Here is a 24,805-nt window from a genome sequence, read left to right as displayed (position 1 = left end):
CCAACCCGCCGTGCCGGCTGCGTCCCCAGCGCCTCCCCTTAGCGGGGAGGACGAACTCAGTCGGGGTCAGAAGAAACCACGAGACTCCAAGTTCTCCATTCCATAAAGGATTGTCGGACACACAAGGTGGGGGGGGGGGACACAGAAGGGGGGGTGCAAGGTGCTTAGATGTGCCTCAATTTCCTCTCTAGCCCCCCTGCCCAAAGCTTAATTTCCCCCACGTCACCCTCTGCCATCACGGGGCGTAGACGTGGAGCTGGGAGCCAGCAGCGTGGCCCCGGTGCCTGTGCCAGAGGCCGGAGTTCAGGGGATCGAGGCCACCCAACACAGAGCCACCGGAAACCAACCACCAGAGACAGTGCCTGGGGCCAAGGACAGCCCCTGGGTCACAGATGTCAACCTCCGGTACAAGGTCAGCATCCCGGGCAGCGGGTAAAGGCCACACCGGCCGACCGAACGGAACGCTGCCGACCGGGTGTTGCCAAGGGTCAGCCTGCGGCTGGAGGGCGCCCTTCCTCTCCCCTCAGGGACACGGGCCTCCCTCCTTCCGAACACCTGGAAACCACCTGAGGGAGGAAAGCAGGGCGAGGTACGTGCGTTAACGGAGGGGCCTTCAAGCAGAGCGGACCCAGAGCTGAGTCAACTGGTGACAGCGGCCCGCGGCCCCTCCCCCCGCACACCTGGCGTGGCTGGGCTCCCGCTTCCAGGTGGGCTCAGGAAACCTCACGCGCACTCGTCCGCGCTCCCCCCACCCTGGCAGGAAGGTGACCGGAGCCACCGTGGCCACGTGGGCCAGACCCCCAAGTGACACGTGGAGGGGGCCGCGGCCGGGGTACCCGAGTACCCCGAGGTACCGAGGTTGTGCCTGAAGCACAACCCCCCGTGACTGTCCTGGGAACCAGAAATACACTTGGTTTGAGCCACTGCACTCCAAGGCTTACTTGTTTAGGCAGCTCGCCAGCTCACCAGGAGAGATGGCATCAGCCAGACCGCGGAGAGCACGGGGGTCTTGGCGACGAATTCCGAGCCGGGAGCCGCTCGGGTTTAGAACGACTGCTCCGCCCTCTGCACACACCGCGTCGGCAAGTCTTGCGATCGGATTATACTCGAGCCCTCCCCCTCGTTGCCCTCCCGGGAACTGGGAGAGGACAGAGTGACCTTGACCTTGGAGAGGCCACTCCCTTGGCATAAAGGTGCTGGGAGTAAACAGAAGAGCTTGTGGTCTAGTTTTATATGAAAGATTTAGGAGGATGAGACTGTTTGCTTCAATGACCCTCCCTCAGTAGGCTGGGCCAGGCTGCCTGTGATGAAGTCTGAACCTCTGCCCTACCCGCGCCCCGCCTCCTGGCTGGGTTCTTCATTCCACAGATCCGAGCGGCCACACCCTAAGAGACACAGTGGCTTTCCATTTTGCTTTTCAGCCACGCCAACTTACTTCCAGAGTAGCTAAGATACAAAATCCTGAATCCAGTTTGGAAGGATCTGGGCGACGAGGAATGACGACAAGAAATCTGACAACGGCAGGTTTTATTTATACACAGAACAACCTATTTACAACCCCAGATTGGGTCTGTACACAGCAATACAGGAGGCATTTGCTTCCACGGCGGGCACCGTATAAATTAAGATCATAAATATGAGGGGTAAGCCCCGCCCGAGGGCACAAAACCTTTTGTCCAAGACTCCCCAGGACCCTTCCTCCCTCCCTCCACGCTGACGGGACCGGGGTCCCCGCGGGACAGCGCCCAGCCTCGGCAGGGACGTCGGGGGGCAGGCAGAGGAGCGGCCTCACGGGAACCAACATGGCCACCGCAGCAGATGCGGCACCGGCCGGACGCCAACACGCTTCCGTGCAACACTCACGTTTACTCCATTCGCCTCTAACTTACTAGAATCGGAAAAACGGTTTTTACGTAAACAGTGTTGTTTTTATCACTGACGACATACTAATTCTAAACACCATGCTTCACCCAGCCCTCGGGCTTTCCCAAGGGAGGGCGCGGAGGGTACGGGACGGCCCCACAGCGTCAGCACCGGCCGCTGCTCCCCTCCTCACCGAGCACGTGCCTGTCCCCGGTTCGCCCCGAGGACCTCAGAGCCCAGGGCCCGGCCAGAGGTGACAGAGCAGACGCCGTTCTGGTACCGCGGGCTCAGGACCCCACGGTCTCCTTTGTCAGCCTGTTCTACCTTGAAAGCTGGTGACTTCCAGTGGCCAGATGATCCCTCTCTGCCTTCCCGGGTCCAAAGCAGCCGTCTGATGGCACAGGGGGCGTCGGGGTGGGGAAGGCCACGCACAACAGCTGAGCACGCTGCGGAGCACAGGCGCCCCCCCCCCCCCCGCCCTGTCGCCGCCACCACACCCTCAGGGACAGGAGCAGGCCAGGTGCCCGCCAGGGCCCCAGCAGGAGTGCCCCCAAACCGGCAGCAGAGGCCCGGCCAGGCTCACAGGGGGCGGGGGTGGAGGGGCCACCGTGCACCCCAGTGAGGGGGAGGGGCTTGCAGAGGGAGCAGCAGGCAGATGCTGTTCAGCGCCCCAAAGGTTCCCCCCCTTTGAGGTTCCCCCAAGGGTGACCGGATGACACCTGCAGCCCCCCCCCCACCCGTCCCCTCACGAGGATGAGGGGTGAAGCGAGCTACAGGGTAGGGGCGCGGGGCCCCGGCTCGCAGCTGGGCCGGGTTACAGAGCCCTGCAGGGTGGGCTGTGGCGGCGACGGGGGAGACGGGGAGGGCTGGGGACGTGGGCGAGAGCGGCCCGAGGCAGACGGCCGCCCACAGGGCCAGAGACGGTCGGTGGGGACGGTCCCCCAGGACGGGGCGAGGCATCGCCCCAGCGCCCGGGACGCGCTCGCGCTCGCCAACACCGAGCTCACGCAAACACACCCTCTGTCTGAGGGGAGACGGGAGGCTACGGCATCTCGGGGACAGAGGGACCACGTGCCCACGCCAGCAGCTCAAGAGGAGGGCGCCACGCGGACGAGGCCAAAGGCAACCGGAGAGGGGATCTGTCAGCCCGAGATCGTCACCGTCCGTCCGCTCGACTCGAGGAGGGCGAGCCCGCTTCGTCCTTCGTCTCCACGCACTGCGAACACGGGCGGGACGGCAGCGCGTCCAGGCCGCTTTCAAAGCAGGAGAGGCGGCGTCTCGGCCAAAGACTCCGCAATACCCGGGGGACATCAGGCGGGGGCCTTGCAAGGCTGCCGCGGAGAACCAGGGTGGCCCGCGGACACGGAACTTGCTGGCGCGGGAGGCTGCCGGCCAGGCCGGGGTCCGCACGCCCGGGGGAGGCCACGCGGCGCGCAGTCACGGGGCTCGAGGCGGGGACCCGCGGGACGAGCTCGCGTGGCCCAGGCGGGCCGCCTCCACGGGACAACCCGGCGCCCGGAGGCCGGGCCCGGTCCGGGTCCCGGGCCGGCAGGAGCGGAGAGGTGGCGGCGGTCCGCCCCACGCGGTGTCGGGGCCGGGCGAGGCGTCGTTTCGAAGGTAGCTGTGTTGGTGTGCGCGAGACCCCGGGACGGTCACGGAACGGGCGTCCGCGAGGCTTCCCGTCCGGAGCAGGGGGAGTAGCACCATGAGAAGGGGCAGCGGTCCCCGGCCTCAGTCGCGGGGCGAGCGGGGGACGCAGGCCGACAGGGCCACGGCTAGGCCTCGGTGGCAGGAGCGCTCCGGCTCAGCTCCTTGATGCCACACAGGATCCGCTTCACGTGGCCCACCTTGGTCACGCCGAGGTCCTGCAACGAGAGGACAGCACCCTGACGCCGGGCAGGGAGCCGGGCCCCCGCGGGCCTTCCCGCCCGACCTTCCGAACACAAACGCGGTGAGACGGACGAAGATGGTGACGCGAGGTGAAACGACACACGCACAGCCGTGCAGACGCCCGCCACACCCCTCCCGCGAGCCACAGAGTCGCCGGCGCCTTCGTGCCAGACAGACACAGACCCCGCCCGGCAGCAGGTGGAGGCAGGTGACTCGAGAGCGCGGCCGTGAGGACGTCCCGGGGGGGCCTTTCGCCCTCTCAGGGCGCGGCAGGCTCAGGCAGGCCCCAGGGGACTCCGCCCGCAGTCCTGGCGCCTGGTCCCCCCGGGGCTCAGCGGCCACAGGCGTGCCTCGTCTCACTGCCCCCGCCGCGCCGTGCCCCGCACCTCAGGGTTCCTGGCGGCCTGCGTCCAGCAGGTACCCCCGGGGCCGTTTTCCCAACGGCGCGAGTCTCTGTGTCACGGGTTGGTACTTCTCCCAATACTTCAGACATTTTGGCCGTTAAATTTGTTACGGTCACCCGTGACCAGTGATGATGGCTCACCGAAAGCTCAGATGACAGCATTTTGCAGCGAGCAAGTATTTTTAGGCTAACGTGCGCACGCTTTTCAGACCTAATGCCGCTGCACACGTAGGAGCCTACAGCGTGTTAGAAACCTGACCCTCACGCGCACCGGGAAACCAAGGAGTTCACGGGACTCGCTTCCTCGCAGTGCTCTGCGGCAGCTCGGAGGTATGCCCGTGTGTGGGCTCCAAAGGGAGAGGGACCCACGCACTGGGGGCCGTCATCACACACAGCCCTTCGCTGGCCAATTAGCACAGGGCTGTGTCCCACAACAGGCTGTTTTCTTTACTTTTAAGTAGCCCCCGCCCCCGATGTGGGGCTCGAACCCACGACCTTGAGATCAAGAGTCACATGCTCCACCTACTGAGCCAGCCAGCACCGAACCCCCCCCACACCGGCAACAGGGTTTTTAATGTTAAAATAGTTCATTGGTCCAAGCAGGTAAAGAAAAGCAAGGTCCCCTCCATTACTTCTGCCCTGGCTTTGTTTGGCTGTGGCGGGTTGGAGACATCACTGCTGGGGGGCAGAGGTGGCCTCTCGGCCACTTCCACGTGTCACCCCGAGCCATGCATGAGGAGAGTCCGACGACACCGGAGCATGGCCAGGTCAGAGGGAGGGACAGAGAAGGGAGTGCAGGGAAGCCCGGGATGGGTTCCCAGGAGCCGCTGTGGAAGTACCTTGAGGTCCCTCCGCTCCAGGTGCAGGAGCTCGGAGCCCCGGATGTCGTGCCGCGTGAAGATGTCCTTATACTCACAGAGACTGAGGTGCTCCAGCCAGGCAGCAACCTCCTCTGTCCCCCAGAGGTGAACTGTCGGAGATGGAAAAGCACGAATGCAGTGAGTGCCCAGAGCCCAGTGCGAGGCAGGTGGCAGCCGGCACCCGAGCCACCCCAGTAGCAGGCACCCAGATGCCCCGGCAGCCAGCGCCCAAAATGCCAGCAGCCGGCTCCCCGGATGCCCCAAGAGCCGACTCCCCAGACGCCCAGCACCCGGTACCTGAGACGCCCATCACCCGGCACCCCAGACACCCCGGCAGCAGGCACCCACACGCCCCCAAAGCCGGCACCCAAGATGCACAGCAGCCGGCTCCCCAGACACCCCGGCACCCGGCTCCCCAGATGCCCTGGCACCTGGCTCCTGAGACGTCCCAGCACCCAGCACGTGAGACACCCCAGCAGCCGGCTTCCAAGATGCCCCAGCACCTGGCTCCCCAGACGCCCCAGCAGCCGGCACCCACCCCTCAGCCACACGCACCACCCAGAGCTCTGCAGGAAGAAGCAGGGGAGCCACCCGCATTCAGGGGACATGAGCCACAGCAGGAGCTGCTGTCTGTTCCTGCCAGGTTGGCCATCAGCCTTCTGGACATTTGCCATGTGTCCCAGCGGAGACTGGATGCCACCAAATAAGAGGAAAACGCCAATCTGACTGTGCAGCTGCAGTCAGCTTGCCCTCCTTTCTAGAGGGTTCACTTCGCTTCTGGTCCACAGCAGGAAGGGAAACAGGCAGAGATTTCACGTGGTCAGAGCGACCACTGTTACAGAGCCACTATCGTTAAAAGAAACCCAACTGCTGGGCAGACATTCGAAGAAGAAAAATCAAAGGGAGTGACCACCACCTACAAATCCAAACCTGGGCTGCCGGGCACCGGAGGGCACTGAAAACAGCCATGCTCAGAGCCGACCTTCCAGACAGAGATTTTAAGGCCCAATCTACTGACTCTCCCTCAAAACTGTCCTCGAGTGCCATGTTCTATTGATTTGGCCAACCACAGTCGCTGCTGGCCTGGGCTCCAGGCCTGGGCTCCAGCCCGGGGCCCGGATCAATGACTCGTTAGCCGGGGAACGGCAGCGCCTCCCGAGAGGCAGGCCCGGTGGGTCCAGCACAAGACCCGAGTGTGAGCTCTGTGTCTCCGGGTGTCCTGTCACCTCTGCTGCCCTCCTCCCACTCTGCAGCCCCGATCCAGGGCGGGCGGGCAGCGTGGTGCCAGCCGCCAGAGGAATCTGCACGGGGAGCGACTCCAGGCAGGAGCGACCGCCTGGCATGGGACTCAAGAAGGCGCAGTTCTCTAGCTACAGACGGGACGCCGCGGCGCAGGCGGGGACCCTGGGGAAGAGCCACAAGGCCACGGACAGAGCGGAGACCGGGAGGGCGCACGCGGCAGGCGCACACGGCCAGAGGAGAGCGGGAGGGCAGGTACCCGGGGCTCCCAGGCTACTGCGGGCTTCTCTGTTCTTGCTGTTTTTCTTAAACTTCGTCACCAGGCGGAATTTGCCACTGCGGCTGCGTTTGGAAAGCTCCAGCATCACATTCTGTGGGGAGAGCGGGAGACACGGAGAGTCAGACCCCGACCTAGTCAGGCCCACTTCTCAGACAGGCGGGGAGCTTGGCAAAGGGGCTGCGGTCCCTGCTACATTTACTCGGTTTCCCTCAGTTTCTAGTCTTGGCATTTATTGATCTGTGACGCCTTTTAAAAGCGGTTGTGCAGTGACTGCACAGTGTCTATTTTCACATTCGGCTTTCATTTTATAACGTGTTTCTCATACGATTAAAAAGCTTCATAAATATCACCTAAACGTCAGCACGTTGTACAAAGATCATCCAGCAGGCTCCCAGCCGACCTAGCGCTACACTGGCGGGCGGGGACCATCGGTACTGGAGTATCTTTCTAAACAAAGCTTTTCGGGCCCTTGGCGCTCTTTCCTTGGGACCGACTCCCCGAAGCAGCGAGGGGGGAGGGGGCCAGAGGGACAGGGGCACCGGGTCCCCACTTGGCAGCCGCCTCCCCACAGAGCCGCCCAGGACACGGGTGGAGCTGACACTGCCCCTTCCCAGCTGGTCTGTGGACCTTCTCGGAGGATGTTCTCACGCCAGGTAGGAAGGGGGTCTCTGCAGTGAAGGATGTTTGCGCACACAGTGCACTTAACTGTATTTATAACCTGTGTGCTCGTATCAAAAGCATAATTTCCTTATTTTTCAGGTGTGCCTGTTTCTTCCTGCCCCAGAGCCCCGTCTACCGACGTCCCCACATCAACCCACACAGTCAGCCTTTCGGCTTTATGGCACTTCCAGATCCGAAAGGGATTTTCATTAGACTGAGCAAACCTAGATGGGGTAATAATCCACAGCCTCACGTCGGGAAATGTGCTCTGTCGTACCTCCAATTTTCCTTGTGCCCCTGATGGCCCCTTCATGGATCTCTTAATCAGAAGCATTTCATGTTTCAGGTTCTTAACTAACAAAAGAAACCTCTTACAATTTTCTAACCAATGACTGCAGCACTCAGGAACCATTTTCACAAACATCTTACATTTGGCAAAACTCTCAACTGTCAATTTTAACAGCTCCATTAAAGACCTTCAGCTCCCACGTGACCAGGCTGTTCTGTCCTGAGACTGGCTGGCACCCACCTTGCTCCCCAACACTTTCCGTGGGGCCCGGCGACCGCAGGGACAGGCAGCTGTCCCGCAGCACGGCCCAAACAAAATCCTACTCCTAACTTCAAAATCTCTTCTTTTTTTTAACGCATACAGGAGTATTACATTTACTTCTAACTTTTAGTAGGAATATTTTCATCCATGCATCAAATGGGGAGACCAGCAGAACAAGCCTCATTATCAACATGTGATCTTACTTCGGCTCCCTTTTAAGACCTCAATCTGCTCCCCTCACAAATACTTCAACAGCCACCCATACAGATGGGAATACTCTCTTCTTAAAGCCTCTAACCACGACACCATCGCCACTCGTGACACCAGCAAGAATTCACTTATAGTTAATAACATCAACTCTCCCCGACCACTGCAAAGGTTTATCCTCATGGCTGGTTTGTCTGAATCAGGACCGTCATGAGAGCCACAAGTGACACTCAGCTGTTGTGGCCCTCCAAACCAGCTGTCTGTCCTGTAAGACAGCTCCTACTGTGACCTCTGACCACCTGCCGGCTCTGGGGAGCGGCCGCGCTGCCCCCTGTCCCTCCCGCCCACACATGGAGCTGCCGATTCCATCCGGCTTCCCACTCTCAGGCACGGGGAGGTCACCGGTGCTGTTGCCACTGCCCTCCTCCCCACAGGGGAGACATGCTGTCCTCTCTCGGCGGGGGGACACCACAGGTAGAGCTACCCACCGAGGATCCCCTGGAAATCAAGCACTTCCCACTTCAGGAGTGGGGGGGATGGCCTTTCAATCCCTGTGCACGTCCCAGCCGGAAAGCTTTTATAAAGAACTGCTTTCAATTATTTGACTTAAAGAAATTATTCTTACGAATCTCCTGATAATTTTATAAAGAACTGCTTTCAATTATTTGACTTAAAGAAATTATTCTTACCAATCTCCTGATAATAATCTCCTGAATTTTGAAATCAGATGTGCTAAGCTTTTAAAAAAATGAACTGTTTGAAAGTTTCAAAGATTTGCTTCACAACATTGTGAACATACTTAATGCTACTTAAACCATACACCTAAAAACAACAAATATGGAAAATCTTTTTTTTTAATTTTTTTTAATGTTTATTTATTCTTGAGGGGGAGAGAGAGAGAGAGAGAGACAGAGTGTGAGTGGAGGAGGGGCTGAGATAGAGGGAGACACAGAATCCGAAGCAGGCTCCAGGCTCTGAGCTGTCAGCACAGAGCCCGATGTGGGGCTCGAACTCATGAGCCGTGAGATCATGACCTGAGCTGAAGTCAGACGCTTAACCAACTCAGCCACCCAGGCACCCCAAATCTGGTAAATCTTACGCGTTTAAGAATTTAAAAAAAGAACTGGAACAATGTCCATCGTTTCCTAGCTTTGACACTCTTCCTTATATATAGAAATCACACATTCCTTGACATTTTTCTTTTGCAGATGATACTTATTTCTTCAAGTTGTCCTGTGGCTATTCTTTTTAAAATGTCTTCAGATTTCAATCTGTATAGTTTAAATTTTTCCTGAAGACTCAACAGTTTCATCAAGATTTTTAAATTAGCATTTCTTTGAAGATAGTATAACTTGATTTATTTTATCTATTCTTACATGACCTTTATCACTTCATTTTTTCAAACTTTCCTTGATTATATTTGCCACAGGCTAATTAATTTCTTGCACTTTACGGGGAACCTCTGAACAACGTAGAAGTTACGGGAGCCAACCCCCACCCACGAAACTGAAACTCCAGTGTAACTTCTGACTCCCCAAAGAGTCTGAATGATCTGATTAACACATATTTTGCATGTATTATATACTGTTTTCTTACTAAAAAGCTACAGAAAAGAGAACGTTAGGAAAATCATAAGAGAAAATACATTTACAGTACTGCACTATCCCACGCAGTTCAAACCGTATTATTCAGGGGTCAGTACTTTCAAAGAACTAGCTCACAGAGTTGTCAACTTTTTTTTGCTCTCAAATAAATAATTTTCCTATTTTTATGCCAGTAGAAATGTGGCACCGTGCCCTGCCCCTGCTTCTCTCTGCCCACTGAACGCCACCCCAGAGCCGGAGTCCCACAGGGCGGGAACGCGGAGCCAAACGGCAGCCGGCAAAGAAGGCCGGAGAAGGCAGGAGCCCTGGGAGGCCCAGAAGGCCCCAGGAGCAAGCGTGGTTTTCCTTTCTTTCCCAGGACACCTGGCTGCAGGTTCGACCTTGGGCCACACAAGATGAATGCCTGCAGGAACACTACCCCAGCCCTCCCTGCTCTGCCCTGGCCAGCTCCAGAGGGTTTCTGGTTTTACAGCTAAACCTGCCCCTGGAGTCATCTATACAACTTCCCGCCTGTTACTCTGCACCGTCTCATGAGCTCACAACCAGGAACCCTAGAAACCAGGGCCCCTACAGACATGGCTTGAAGGACTCATTAGGTCAGACCTCTGGGTGGGGGCGGGGGGGGGGGGGACTCACGCTGCTTTGTTTCTGCAGTGGCTGTACATTTGGTGATAATTTGTTTTGAAACATTTTTATGTTTGAAGCTTTGGAACCGCAGTTCGTGAAATAAGAGCTTTTAGTATTGAGACCCGAAAGTCCCCAAACAAACCAAGCTGACTGGTCACCCTGCAACCAGGCACTAGGCCACGAGCCTCCTGCAGCCACAGTGCCCACGAACCAAGGAAAATCCTAGCCCTCTGCTGTCTTCAGAGGGAATCTGCACGGAGAGGGGGAGCTGCCCACCACGGGCAGGGCGTGGGAACACAGGGCCCACAGCTGACGGCTATGGTACCTGGTGGCCCAGCACTGGGCTGCTGAAACCACTCTTGGAAAGGAACCAACTTTAACAATTTCCAGGCCACAGTGGACTGGTACTCCCATGAAATGCAATAAAATAAACTACTAAAAAAATGAAACCGAAAAAGGACATATAAAACATAAACCTCAATTTTTTATTATTTTCAACAGAAATATAATTCTGTTAATTGCCTAAAAGTTTCTAAACGCTCCCTCTCAATTTCTAGAATAACAAAGAGATTCCTACTGTCAGTACTTTTTAATGTCCTATGGGCAACACGAAAAAATATATGCCCTCTTTACAGAGTATAAAGTTCTCTCTCTGTAGACACATGATATATATGTTCTATACATACATATTTTTCCAAGTTTTTTTTGTTGTTGTTCATATGCTATAATTTATTTCATTAATCATGGACTGGTAGTGATGGTCCACACTACAGTTTGGTTTCTGTCCCTTTCTCTCATTTCAAGAAGTTTTTGCTTTACAGATTTTATATAAATTAAAATTTGGAAGGTAGTCACTAAAAGAATAGACAGTATATATTTCCAAACTACTAGAGGGGACAAAGAGAGTTGTGTAGGAGGAAGGAGAGACTTCTCAATCAAAAAGGAGAAATTAAACAAAAAAAGAATACAGAACACAAAATATGGCAAAATACACATATAAATACATTAATAATCACAATAAATATACATAGACCAAACATTCCAGTTAAAACAGAAAATAACAGATTGGATAAAAATCCAACATTTGACAATACACTAGTTATAAGAGAGACACTACAAATAAAGCTTGAAAGTAAAAGTATAAAGATGAAAATACCAAACAAGTAAACTTAAAAACAATTACCAAGGGTCTTTACATAATGATAAAATCTATATGCAGCCAATAATATAGCCTCAAAACACAGAAAGCAAAAATAAGACCACAAGGGTAAACTGAGCTATCTACATTCACGGTCAGAGACTTTAGAAATAACTGATAGATCAAGAAGACAAAAATAAATGTTATTATTATAAAAATATATTTTGCCAATATCAAGTGATCGGTTTTTATCATTTATTGCAATTCTATTTTTATATTAATATTGTAACTTCAGATTTTATGTGTTTTCTTGAAATTGTTTTGATCTTTTTGTGTCTAAGTTTTTGCTGGGGGTAGGGAGAGAAAATTAGGCTCTTGTGATTGGTATATGGTTAGATTTCCTTTTTAACACAATCTTATGATAATTTGGTTTTCAGAGGAGAAGCTACACCATTTTTTATCTTTTACACTGTTAGCTACATCTTTATTGGCCTCTTATTTTTTCACAATGTAGATTATATCTTGTTTTTGTTTTTAGAAAACTGATTTGGAAAAACATACACCTTTTCAATTCTGTTAGAAACTACCTTTAAGTTTTTAAAGATATTACTAACTCTGCATTTCCCTAATTATCAAAGTCAAGAACTTTTTTTTTAAACCTTCCACCTTAAAGGAATTTAACTGCCTTCATTCCTCTGTCCCTGTCTTCTTCCCAGCCTCCCATCTCACTGTCCACTTCACCGGCTTTGGTAACTTAGTCTGGAACTACAGGCTATGTTATCATTACATCTATTATTTTATATATTATTATTTGAGGAATTTTCTTTTAAATGAAAATTTTGTATTTATAATTCACAATTTAACTAATTTTGATGAGCTTGGCCTATCCCTTTAAACCAAAATGTCCTCTGCATTTGTCAACAAATGCCTGCATGTTCAGAGCAGAGCAGGACAGACTGTTGGAACTTTCCTTTGTACCATCACCTAACTGCTGCCAACAGGTTCTAACAAACAAAACTGGAGATAGGAGTGCCAGACGTGTAACGTCTAACAGTTACTTCTCTGGCAAGACTGCAGAACCCTAGCCTAGGATGAACTTTTCTCCAGGCCCACCTCTGCTCTACCCCTGAGAAGAAAGGCAATCCACGGTTCGTCTTTATCAGGATGCTGCCCACAAAACTGACCCTCCAACAAGCACCTCTCCGGGGCTCTTCCTGCCTATCCTCCTGCTGCAGGAGGCAACAACATCCCAGGCTGCCATATGCCTGGGGTCCTGTCTGTCCTGGCTACAGGACCTATGACAAGCTGGAGTCTCTAAATACGTGCAAAACAAAAACGTGATTGTGAGCGAAACACACCGACTCCATCCCTGACGACGACAAACTTAAGACGCTGCCATTTATCCAACCGACGTGTCTTCGCACCAGGGGCAAACAGCGGGGCCAGGCTCAGCCTTCTAGGGACTTCCTGGCCAGCCCTGCCATTCTGTTTCTGAGGATGACGAGTGCCCCAGTCATCAAGGATTATGCTCAGTACTAACTCCCAACCTTCTCGCTGCCAGTCTTTTTCCACGCCTCCACGGCGTTTTAATAGAGGAGTCTTGAGAAGCCTTATCAGGGGCTGCAAGATGGCCACCAACTTAATCTCAAAGCCACACAGGTCACGGTGATTACAGGTACTGAAGGGAAAGCCACTGCATCCCGCGGTGCCCAAGCTGAAGCCCCAGGACCCCCTTACCTCCTCATCACCGGGCTCCACGGGCTGGCACAGCCAGGGGGTGTCCGCCAGCTTCCTGAGCTGCTGGTCCATCTCGGCAAGAGCGGCCCCAAGCCGCTCTTTTTGAGGGGGATCCAACTGCTGCTCCGGGCAGAAAAGAAACACAGCTGGTTATCGGCGGTGAGGAGCTGGGGCCACGGCAAAGCCCCCATGCAGGCGTGCAGGCTGCTCCAGCAGAAGTGGTCTGTTTGTCTCAGAGAGTCCTTACAAGAACTCCTACAGAAAGTCAGTCACACAGCACTGGCTAAGGGGCCAAGCTCAGAAGCTCTCCTTCTAAGTAGGCTGAGATGCAGGAACTAAAACTCTCCTCTCGTAAAGAGCGGAATGAACCAAGCTTGTCTGAAAATTGCAATGGCAGAGCTGACGTCTCGCCTACTTTGGTTGACCTGGGGACCCCTGTGTCAGAAAGAGGACAGGCCCAGCGGGCCCATGTCAGAGTGCAGGGAATGCTAGCAGGCGGCAAAGGGGCGGCTGTCACACCCAAAAAAGCAGAGTATTTGGGGATGAAGAGCAGAGGATGGGGTGGTTCTCCAGATGTGTGATCTTCAGCAGGTCGCCCCACCTCCTTGGCCTCCACGTCCTCATCTTTGAAGCAAGAAGGCTGGCCAGACCTTCCCTCAGGCCCTCCCTATTCTGGCTTCTGCGATTCAGTGAGACCCGACCTGCCTGCCCGCCCAGGGCGGACTCCTCGCCAGGTCCGCAGGGCTGAACGAGGAAGGGTGACAGTGCCGCGTGTCTCAGAACAAGGCCCACGTGCCTGGTCGCAGGCAGATGGCTCCACACCTGCAGATTTCTAAGGCAGAATTCTGAGCACAGCGACAAAGGCGGTCCTGTCCACAGAAGTCTAACACACCAGAGATGACGTGGTTGAGATGTGGCCAGAGAGTTTGTTTGAGAACCAACCATACGGCCAGATCGGATGACCTCCAAGGCCCCTTCCTACACTGAGTTTAGAACTCCCCCGGCCAGGAGTTCTAGACTAAAACGTGCTGCCCTGGGTACCACAACGGTCACTGCACGCAAAGCGCGAGGCCAGCCTGCCCCAGCTTACCAGGGCCATCTTCCCAGCCAGCAGCAGTTCGGTCTCGCTGCGCAGAGCTTTGATGTTATTCACCATTTCCAGGACAAAGCTGCAGTTCAGCCCCTGAGAGGAACCAGAACGACAACCATGTAGAAGGGCCCAGGGCTACAGGACTCCCAGGGAGCGAGACCTGAAAAGCACAGGCACCTCTGTGGCTCTGGGCTTGCCGTACACCCGGTCCATGGACTTGGAGCTGGCATTGACGGCGTGGGCAAGTTCCTGCTCCATGTCGTGATGGGACTGAGCTATCTCCCGGATACTAGAGAAAGACAGAGAGACATGGCACTCATCAGAGCAGGCGAAGGGGCAGCCTACGACGTCACCTCACTCGAACACGGACCCAGGTTCGGCCCAGAGGGCCAATGCAGACACAGCCCAGCCATGAGAACGAGCACAGGATGACCCCGACCGGCATTCCCTCACCGATGGCAAACAGAGAAGGTCTTAAACGGGAACCATGACATCGAAATCCAAGTTTTTCCAGAAACTTGACGAGGGAGGAAAATCCCCAGAATGAGACTCACACCCTGTAAAATAGCAAGCTGGCAGCTGATCGTCTGTGAGAGGGGACTTGGCCTGCCCCACTCTGTAAGTGGGAACGACAGGACCCTCCCCTGTGGGGACCATCCTGCTTCAAACAGCTCAGATCCCAGGAAGTAGCCACAGGCAGCAGCCTGTTGTCCAAGGGACCCAAACGGGCAGGGAGGGGGCGGTGACAGGGTCAGACGGAGCATGAGAGCCAGGGAAGCTGGCCAGGGAACCACTCGTCCTGCCCTGGGGAAAACGAGGAGCAGCTGCCAGTCTTCAAACAAGACAGTGAGATGCAGGGCGCCATCGGCGGGGCTGCCACAGGCTTTGAGGGGACGAGAACAAAGACAGAAGGAAGCCAGAAGCGGGTGGCACACCAAGGAACCGAGAAAAAGTGTAAGAAGCGAAGCCATCAGGCCCGGATACTGATTTGGTCACGGGAACGGGGGCTGCAAAAGTGGCGCTGGCTGCTCCAGACAGAGAACTCAGCACGGGGCGTGCTCTCGGGGGACCCAGAAGGACCCCGAGAACCAGAAGTGCCCACAGCATTCCCGGGAGAGCCGCGGGCCAAGAGCCTGACGCCTGGGGAAAGGGCAGGGGAATGGCCCCAAAGGGCGCACAGAGCCCAGAGCCCGCAGGGCAGCGATGCTCCCGGCGAGGACAGCGGAAGAGGAAGCCACAAATGGCACCACCGAAGATGGCAGGATGTGGCGGCCGAGAGACCCCTCTGGAGTGAGGCAGGCCAGCAGCAGGCACACCGGGGAGGTGGGGAGGATGGAGAGGGGCAGAGGGACCTCTGTGCTCCAAGTCTCATGGTCCCAGGAGCCACTTCTCCAAGGCAGAGTAAGAGCAGGAAATGCCTCTGGCTGTTGTCTTTTTTTGTTTTTTAAATACCTACAAGGTGTTTTAATAACAAACCTGCTGTCTGGGATAAAGGAGAAGAGGCAGTAAGTGAGCGATTCTGAAGAATTCGGGATAGGTTTTAAAATCTGTGAGCTGGCTCTGAAAACGCCTGGGGGTTTTAGGCCTCCTCTACATACACCCCGAGCGATCTCGGAAAGTCACGCGAAATAAACCCCACCCGAGGGCCAGCGGAAACCCCAGCCGGGCCCTCGAGGCGGCGGTGGCGGCCCAAGGAAGACCCGGAGGGAGGCCCAGCAGGCAGGGAAGGCGAGGGCCCACCTGTGGATGAGGGCTCCCGCCGCCTGCCCGAAGTGGTCCATCTGCGTGGCCTCTTCCTCAGACAGGATCTCCGGGTGCAGAGAGAAAGACGGAGGGCGAGGAAGTTCACACTTCTGCTTGTCTTCCCAGGACTTGAGGGTGTTCTCAAACGCCTAGGGCACGGAAACCTGGTGTCACACTGTGCGACCCTCTCTCAAGAGGCGAGCACGTGTTCAACCGCAAACGCTGCTGGGACACCAGCTGGACGACAGCCAGAAAAGGAGACACAGACTTCTTTTTTACACCGAGGAGGGCGAATCGTCCTGGAAATTACACCCCTGCTCACTTAATCTCTGCGTCTGAAAAAAGCAAATTCCCAGAACAAAACACTGGAAACTCCAGGTCTCCCGACAGGAGGTGCACAGGTGTGCCTGCAGGTGAGCCCCGGACTCACACAGGTGAGTCCCTCTGGGTCTCCGCACGCAGCCCTTCTTACCCTATCTCTGGTGAGCGTCTGAGCCCGGTTCTTGTGGATGATCCGAATGTATCCTGGAGGCTGGACCCAGGCCTCTCCGTCCACTTGCACAGGTACGCCCTCATCCCCCAGGATGGAAATCTTCACCGTGCGACACTGAGAAACCACCACAGCTGTGACTCGTGCGCCGCGCTGAACCAAGGAGCTAAGGCGCTAGATCTCAGCCCTGCAGGAGCCTTCCTGTCCCACACGCCCCTGCACGAGCCAGCTGACATCTGGGGTGACGCCGTGCTCACGGCCAACCACCACTGCGGCCAGAGCATCCCTGTCCAGGGCACAGCTCATGAAGCCCAAGGATCTGTCCCTCCCCACCATCCCCTCACCCAGCACGGCATCTGTGACCGCAGTGAGACCTCGGTGGTCAGACACGAGCACCAGGCCCAGGGTGGGGACTCACGACCGGCAAGAGCCACGGGGCCCTGCTCAAGTGCAAACACTCCCAGAACAGGGTAAACCAGTCCCAACAAGTGGTCAGCGATGTACTGTTTCTCTTTTCAACAGAGAACACTGCCAAAGAGTTTGATCATAAAATTCAAACACCCTACGCTCCGCAGGGACAGACTGAGGCAGGAAGGGCCGTAACATCACAGCCTGGGACTTGGGTGGGCTAGGGAATCAGCCTCCCTGCTTCCTTGTGCCTAAGAACACTGCCCTCCCCAGCCCATCACCAGTAGCAGGGAAGCCCCTTCCCCTTCTCCCCTCTCCAGGTGGGCCTCAGACCAGCCAGGCGAGGCCACACTTTCTCCACCACTCCCGTAGGCTCGGCCTCCATTCCCAAACTCAGGATGCAGCTCCCGAAAGCTGCAGCCACGAGCCGAGTTCAGTGGGGCCTGTCTCATCTCATCCCACCTCAATACGGCTGGCACCCGCAGAGAAAGTCACGGCAGGGGGGCTCAGGCAGGATTCAAGTTGGCCCCCGTTTTGTAAGAGTGTTTGTTAACTGTCAAATACAGCAGGTGGGGCCGTGGGCGGTCCTGGAAAAGCACCCCTTCTCCCGGGCTCTGTGCAGCAGGAGCCTGCTGACAGAGGAGACTGGTTCTGGGCCAGGCCCGGCCTCTCCAAACATGCGTGAGCCACGCTGCCTCCCACGTCCCTCCCACCTGCGGGCCCACGGCCGATACCTGGGCGATTCGGTGATGCTGCAGCCTAATGACGCGAGAGACGGCCATCTGCATACTGCCAAATACAGCGACCACCTCCAGAATCTTATCATCGAATGACGGAGCTGCAAAAGTCTGAAAGGGCCAGTGTTAGGAGCTGACCCCTGCTCCAAACCTCCCTGCACAGCCCTCTGTTGTTCACTCTCGGGGCTGCTGCTCTGGTTACAGATAGGTGCACGACTCGGCTGGTGTGTCCTGAGAAGCAGCTGTGGTGTGACTGTGTCATTGAGGGGGTTTCTAGTGAGACCTTGACTAGAACCAGCTGCCTGGGACCAAATCTCTGATCTGCCACTTTCTAGCAGTGTGACCTTGAGCAAGGTACTTAATTTTCTCATCCTCGGTTTTGGATAAAATTACGTGTTCCCCGAGAGGCTCTCAAGAGGACTGAGTTAATGCACGCACAGTGCTTAGAACGGCAACCGAACATCTTTCTCGTTGTTAATTTTCAGTAATCTCTACACCCAATGTAGGGCTCAAACTCACAGCCCGAGATCAAACCACTCCACTCACTGAGCCAGCCCGGCACCCCGGCAACCAGAACATCCTGAGTGCGCAGTTCACGTTCATTATTTTGTTAGCTATTACGTACAATGGAAGCTGCATCCGTGGTTAAAAGCAAACACTTTCCAAAGTTAAGAGTAATCCCAGACTTCTTCCGTGGATTACACAACCCCACGTGGGCTCGGACTTGTCTGCACTCCGCCCACTGCACGCCGTCAGAGAGCTTCCTCCACACCCGTCTCCCCGCTAAGCCTTCACATGTGCTGTTCCAGCAATTACCTGGAACAGCCTCTGCACCCTCCCCTGACCGGACCCGGCCAATCCTGCGTCTCCCTTCAGGTCTCAGTGCAGATGTCCCCTCCTCTGAGAAGTCTGCCCAGACCACCCCAAATCGGAGTCGGGCCTGGCTGCTGGCATCACACCTGTGCCCCTGACCACATCTGTCCTGCCCGGCCTCTCTTCTCACGAGCGGGGGACCATCTCTGTCTCGTTCTCCACTGTCCTCTGACCACCCGCACAAGGGAGGAGTTCTACCCACACCTCCGCACCACCCTCAGAGCCCCAAGAGCCAGAAGGCTCCATCAGGGCCTGAAGTGATGGACACTCCTTGAAGGGATTACCCACACCCAGCTTGGGCCCGGCCACCCAGAACCCCCATACGTACATCATCCTCCTTGGTGCCCCCCCAGAAGTTGGTCCCTCCGGCATAGCTGGGAATGTTGAGGACAGCAATCCCCTGGAGACTGGGGAGTGGGATGGGTCTCCCATCACACTGTGCGGCAGAAATGCCGGAGAAGGAAACAAGGGAATGACAGCATCAACCTGGTCCTTCTTCACCAGCAGCCCGCCCGCCCGCCCGCCCGCCCGCCCGCCCGGGGCGGAGAAGGCCACCACCACAGCTGGGCTCTCACTGAGGGACCTCAGGGCAGCGGGACCCCACACCCAGCGAGGAGAGGGGCTCACAGGAGACCAGGCGGGCCCTGGCCTGCCTGCAGGAGACCCTCTTGCTCACCTCCAGCAGGACCTTCTGCTCCAGGTTCCTGTAGGTTCTGTGCAGCAGCTCTTTGGTTCCAAGAACTCCGTACCACATCATGTTCTTGGTCCGGCTCCTGGAGGTGGAAAGCAAAGAAGTGACAGGACCCCCGCTCTCTTTATACAGCTAACGGCAGCCACCACCGCAGCCGCAGGAAGACGTCCCATCACACAGCAGTCAGACTCGGCAACCACTCACAGCCCCGACATCTCAATAAGGAAGGGCATTTCCTCATTATGTGCCGATGTGAGATGTGCATAAAGAGACGTTTAGTGATAGAAAATTCTGCTGAAAAGTAACATTCCCAAGAAAGTAATTTTACCTAAAAAGGTAAAAAAGACATTACAGAACCTCACAAAAAACCGATAATGATTTTTTTTCCAGCTAGAAAATTATGCTTAGCATAGAAAATTTGGGAAGTGCAAAAAAGCACAAAGGAGAAAAAAAATCCTCCTAATCCCCACAGCTGTGCGTCCTGATGGTAAAAACTTTGGTGTATTTCTTCAGTCTTTTCTAAGTCTTTGACTCACAGGGGAAACAGCCAGTTTACAGTCTGCTGACCGACTCTGCTCACTTGGCCCTGCACCCTGCGTCCAGACGCCGGACTGATCACAGCGGGGCCTTTCCCTACGGGCCCTTGTCCACTTAATCCCTGTGACTGGACCCAGCCAGTTCCCAGTCCCAGGCTCCGTAAGTCACATGGCAGTGGCCCCTTTGCACACACCTCTTTGCAAATGTTTCGTTACTTCTTAGGATAGACTCGTAGAAATGGAATTCCTCTTAGACCTTTTCAAAGCTCTTGATACAAACTCAGGGATTATCCTAGCAGGGGCCCACAGTTCTAAAAATGTATTGCACGTGGCTTTGTCACTCACTATCTTACTCTGTTAAATTGCACGCATTTTCATGCCTTTTCAGTTATTTTTGAACTAACAGGGGCCTTTTTAAAGGAGTCGGGCTCGCCATCATGTGCTGGACAACAGAGATGCCCCTGGGGGGCTTCTGAGACACTTTCCTCCACTCAAGAACCCCAGCATTCAAAGGTTTCTTGAATTCTTAAGCTTGATTTTGTTTTCTGAGAAATCTGCACCTACAGAGCACCTGGGTGATCACCAGGGCAACTCCTTAGGTGTGTGAGCCCCTCCCACCCAGCTCTCCCAGCGTCCCCTTCCAAATGACAACGGCACCAAGGAAGCAGGGGGCACATGGACGAGATGGGACGACAAACAAGTTTGTAGGCTCTCCAGCAAGGGGCCCCGACTCCTGCATCAGCGGCTGTCTCTGGCCAAACTGCACATCAGCTTCTCCTTTGCCAGTTCTAGAATGTCAAAGCCGAACGGTCTCCTCCTCCAGGTGATTACTGAAGGGTGGGGTGGGAGACGCTAACTCCCTGCTTCACTTCTCGTGTTTTCCCAGGGGAGACGGAATCTCCACCTCAACCCAGGAGGAAGCTGCCCATTTCTCTGCATCCCCTCCCAAGGCGGGGAGGGATGAGTAGACGTCATTTAGGGGGAAAAAAGGAACATCCCCAAGGACACCCCTCGGGCCTCTCACGTGGCTGTCTTCCTACAGAGGGGTCTCTCCTCGTGGGTGTGGTGGGGAGGCAGCCGGGCCGCCCCCAACGCCGCCGGGGTCCCACGTACCTGGCACAGTACCCTCCTAGCACACTTTGTCACCTGTCCCTCTACAGCACCACCACGACTTACGACGCAGACCCTTCTGACTGACGGCAGTCACTCGACCACACCAACCCTGAGGGCTGGAACCCCCCTCCAGGCTGGCCTCCCAGACCCCCAGCCTGGTCCCACCCACATCTCGTGCAAGCACCTCTCTTTCCAACAACGAGGCACCTGGTTTTCACATGTGCCTTCTGCCTCCGCGCTCTGGACACCCACTGCCTCGCTGACTCTAGCGGTTCCCTCGCTACCCGGAAGGGGAAGCGAGGACGAAGGAGCAGTGTGCACACAAGCCCGCCACACCGCCTACCTGCACTTCTCTGGGTGCTCGTCACGCTTGTTGTTGAAGTCCAGGGATATCTTCGCATCCAGGCCGATGCCAAAATAATTGTTCATGACGCACTTCTCCGTGTAATACTCTCTGCAAAGGGGGTTTCGGACCCATGAGAACCGCAGGTGGCTTCACAGCCTCCCCCTCCAAGCATTTCTCCCTGAGGGCAAAACTCATGGCTTTTCCTTCAGTAGCAGCTTTACTGAGGCTCAACCTCACATACTGCCGGAGGCGCCCACTTAAAACTTAAGACTCTGATATTTGGTTGAAATTTTGTTTAATGTTTGTTTATTTTTGAGAGAGTGAGACAGAGCATGAACGAGGGAGAAACAGAGAGAGAGGGAGACACAGAATCCGAAGCAGGCTCCAGGCTCTGAGCTGTCAGCACAGAGCCCGACGCGGGGCTCGAACCACAAACCGTGAGAACATGACCTGAGCGGAAGTTGGACATTAACCGACTGAGCCACCCGGGTGCCCCAGGACTCGGTGATTCTTAACATATTTGGTTGTGCACTACTATGCATTTTAGGGCATCTCATCACCCCAACAGCAAGTCCACAGCCCTTCGCCATCAGCTCCCAAACCCCCCCACCAGCCCTGGCAACTCAGATCTGCCGTCTCCATGGTGTGCCTACTCTGCCAGGTTCGTATAAACGGAATCCATGAGCATAATGTTTTCAGAACGCATCCGTGCTCAGGACCTCATCCCTGTTGATGGCCAAACAGCACTCTGCCGTAGACACGTGAGCACCAACACGCACGCTGTCGTGGACATGTTCTCACTCCTCGGTCGTGGCCCCACAGGTGCTCTGAGCCGCGTGGAAACCGTACTGTGAGGAACTACCAGACCGGGTCCCAGAGCAGCCGCGCCATCTCGCGCTCCCACCGGCAGTGTGAACCTGACCATATCTATGGCACACGCGCTCTGGCGTCTTCAACCCAAGGCCTCCCAACACGCCTTCCTTCCCGAGATCCGATCAGAGCAGTGCATCCCAGGCCCGGGGCCAGCACCGCCCTTTCCCGAGTCTGCTGCCCACGAGACTCATTTCATTCCAGCTTCTCGGCCTCCCCCGCAATCACTGTGGCCACCAGGGCCACACCGGGGCTCCAGGGCCCTCCTTTCTTTCCAGGAGGCTGGCTGAAGGAAGGAGTCCCTGAGCCTCCACCCAGAGGAAGCAGCAAGGAGGAAAGTCCGTGCCTGGCACTCCTGGGCTCTGCAGGGAACACGTCTGGGGTCAGAACTCGAGGTTTCAGCTTAATTTCAGGTTAATTTCAGGTTAACAGGCATGTGCAGCCTGATCTGGGAAGCCATCACCACATGGACGTGTTTTTAGGACACATCTAATCCGAGTGCCTACCAGCTTAGTGAGAACAAAGCTCAGGGAGAAACTGTTTTCTGAAAAGACGACCACGTGCTGACCAGTATCTACAGGTCCTGGGAAAACGGACAGGTCCAACTCACAGAACCAGCATGGGGACAGGGGAAGGGGGATGAGGAGACCGGGCGCAGGGGCCTGGGAAGTGGGGGATGGCCAGGCCCCAGGGGCCACCACAGGCAAAGGCAGAATGACCACAAGTCTAGGGGCCCCAAGCTACAGCCCCAGCACACCGCCCTGCGCAGAGGGAGGAGAGCAGCTGGCCTCCCCGGGTTAGGCTCCCGCTTCCTGAAGCAGAGAGGAGGAAAAGACACCGATGCTGCCAGGTGCGGGACTTCTGGTCTCAGGGGAAGGGAACAAACGAAATACTTGGCTCAGGGGGCCCTGTGTGCGCTGCTCACGGAAGGCTGCGGCTCTGGCCTAAGGAAAACGGCACCAGGGAGCGTCAGGACCAGAGCCCCGTGGGGCAGGCAGGAGGCAGTGCTGGGCCCGGGACAGGGACACTGAGGTGCCCGGGCAGGCCAGAGGCTGGCAGCAGGTAACTCCACTGAGGCCACCCTGGCAAATCGGGGCGGCAGAAACGGCCACTCTGCACACTTCCAGCTCTGCTCTCAGAACCCACGGAGTCCGTGCAAGCTGCGCATTTCTGTCCCCTCCCCCAGCATACCAGACACACGCGATTGGGAACATGCAACCCACTGCCACCGGCCACACTGCCCAGAACTTGCCATCAACCAGCAGAAAGGGAAATCTAGAAGACCAGATTTTCAAAATACCGTTTGTCTCCATAACGGCCTCCATACACACAAGAACGAAGTCCACTAAACTGCCTCGTCAAAGTCCCCACCACCTGAGAAACAGGGCAGAGGACACAGCACCAGCCCACAGAGCAGCATCGAAACTTCTTCCCTGTGATGGCAAACCTGGGACGGTATCTCCCAGATTCAGCCCACTGCAGCACCAATAGGGCAGAGCGGGGGAAGGAAGGATGTCGGGACAAGGTGCCAACGCAGCACTAGCTGGGTACGGGAGAGCGGCAGTGAGAACAAGGACCAAGTCAGCTCCCAGCAGGAGTTTCTGAACCTGCCAAAAACCTCAGACCAGGAGAGATGTTCAGGAGCCATAGACGCGTGACCTCATGGGAAGCTGGGATGAGCCGGGACAGGCTATGCCCATCACACATTTCCAACCAGACTCTTAGCTGAGGCATTTCTAGGTTTTCCTTATCAGCTAACCAAAGCTAGAAAAGGACAACCTAGTCATCTGTACACAAATTCCTCTGGCCAATGCCAAATCTATTTTCTGGGCTCCAATATTCTTTTTGTTGTTGTTGTTGTTGTTGTCGTCTGTTTTTAACATTTATTTATTTTTGAGAGAGAGAGAGAGAGACGAACGGAGACAGAGGGTGAGGAAAGGAGGGGCAGAGAGCGAGGAAGACACAGAATCTGAAGCAGGCTCCAGGCTCCGAGCTGTCAGCACAGAGCACGACGCAGGGCTCGAACTCAGGAACCATGAGATCATGACCTGAGCCAAAGTCGGACACTTAACCGACTGAACCACCCAGGTGCCTCATGGCCTCCAACATTCTTTTAACATCGCGCTCGCCTGGTTTACCCCCATACTCACAGGTTTTCTGATTCCGAGTTAAAGGGATCAGCATTAATTAACAGGCGACTGATGACTGAACCTCCAGGCAAGGAACCAGACATCCCAGCCCGAACGTCTGCAGAGGAGAGAACAGGAAGAGACAGCAGGTTGGGATTCGATGAATTAAGAGAAGCTCATGTCTTCAAGGCTAAGGGACACATACTCTAAAACACTATCGTGACTAAATATTTCTACATAACGTATAAACAGATCCAAATTTTGACATCTAAGTGTTTCAGGTCAAAAATCACCATCATAAAGCCATATTCATGGAGCAAAATCAAACACGGTAGATAGTAGAAACCATCACCTAAAAGTTCAAAAAACAGCTTAAAAAGACGGTTCCCATTACGTGTAAGAAGCTGCACCAAAATGATCTCTCAGTACAAGTAATCTTAGCGTTCAGTCCTACAGCTGCGCGAAGCTAAATTCATGAGACAGAAACATCAAGGAACACCCCAGGTGGCCAGAACCCTCAAGGAACCTGCACCCTTAAGTCACAGGGGTGCCTGAGTGGCTCAGTCGGTTAAGCGTTCGACTTCAGCTCAGGTCATAATCTCGCAGAGTTCATGGGCTTGAGCTCCGTGTCAGGCTCTGTGCTGACAGCTCAGAGCCTGGAGCCCCTGGAGCCTGCTTCGGATTCTGTCTCCCTCTCTCTCTCTCTCTCTCTGCCCCTCTC

General features: G+C 55.3%; 1 protein-coding gene across 4 annotated transcripts in view; it reads right to left on the bottom strand.

The window, feature by feature from the left end:
- Positions 1-1,512: 1,512 nt before the first annotated feature.
- DGKD (diacylglycerol kinase delta) overlaps positions 1,513-24,805 on the bottom strand; it is a 110,405-nt gene continuing 87,112 nt past the window's right edge. For all 4 annotated transcript variants that reach the window (XM_043578205.1, XM_043578206.1, XM_043578208.1 and 1 more), the window contains 13 exons: positions 24,106-24,202; positions 21,083-21,193; positions 19,076-19,172; positions 18,728-18,835; positions 17,524-17,637; positions 16,364-16,498; positions 15,889-16,040; positions 14,326-14,437; positions 14,149-14,241; positions 13,059-13,178; positions 6,515-6,626; positions 4,996-5,126; positions 1,513-3,728 (listed from right to left, as the gene is read on the bottom strand). In XM_043578205.1, coding sequence (XP_043434140.1) covers positions 3,639-3,728; positions 4,996-5,126; positions 6,515-6,626; positions 13,059-13,178; positions 14,149-14,241; positions 14,326-14,437; positions 15,889-16,040; positions 16,364-16,498; positions 17,524-17,637; positions 18,728-18,835; positions 19,076-19,172; positions 21,083-21,193; positions 24,106-24,202 — 1,472 coding nt within the window. In that variant the 3' untranslated portion in view covers positions 1,513-3,638. The remainder of the gene's footprint in view (positions 3,729-4,995; positions 5,127-6,514; positions 6,627-13,058; positions 13,179-14,148; positions 14,242-14,325; positions 14,438-15,888; positions 16,041-16,363; positions 16,499-17,523; positions 17,638-18,727; positions 18,836-19,075; positions 19,173-21,082; positions 21,194-24,105; positions 24,203-24,805) is intronic.

Source organism: Prionailurus bengalensis, chromosome C1 (genome assembly GCF_016509475.1).
Source record: "Prionailurus bengalensis isolate Pbe53 chromosome C1, Fcat_Pben_1.1_paternal_pri, whole genome shotgun sequence".
In the NCBI taxonomy this organism is placed as follows: domain Eukaryota; kingdom Metazoa; phylum Chordata; class Mammalia; order Carnivora; family Felidae; genus Prionailurus; species Prionailurus bengalensis.
The sequence above is the reverse complement of the archived record's forward strand: the minus strand, read 5'-3'. Positions and strand labels throughout refer to the sequence as shown.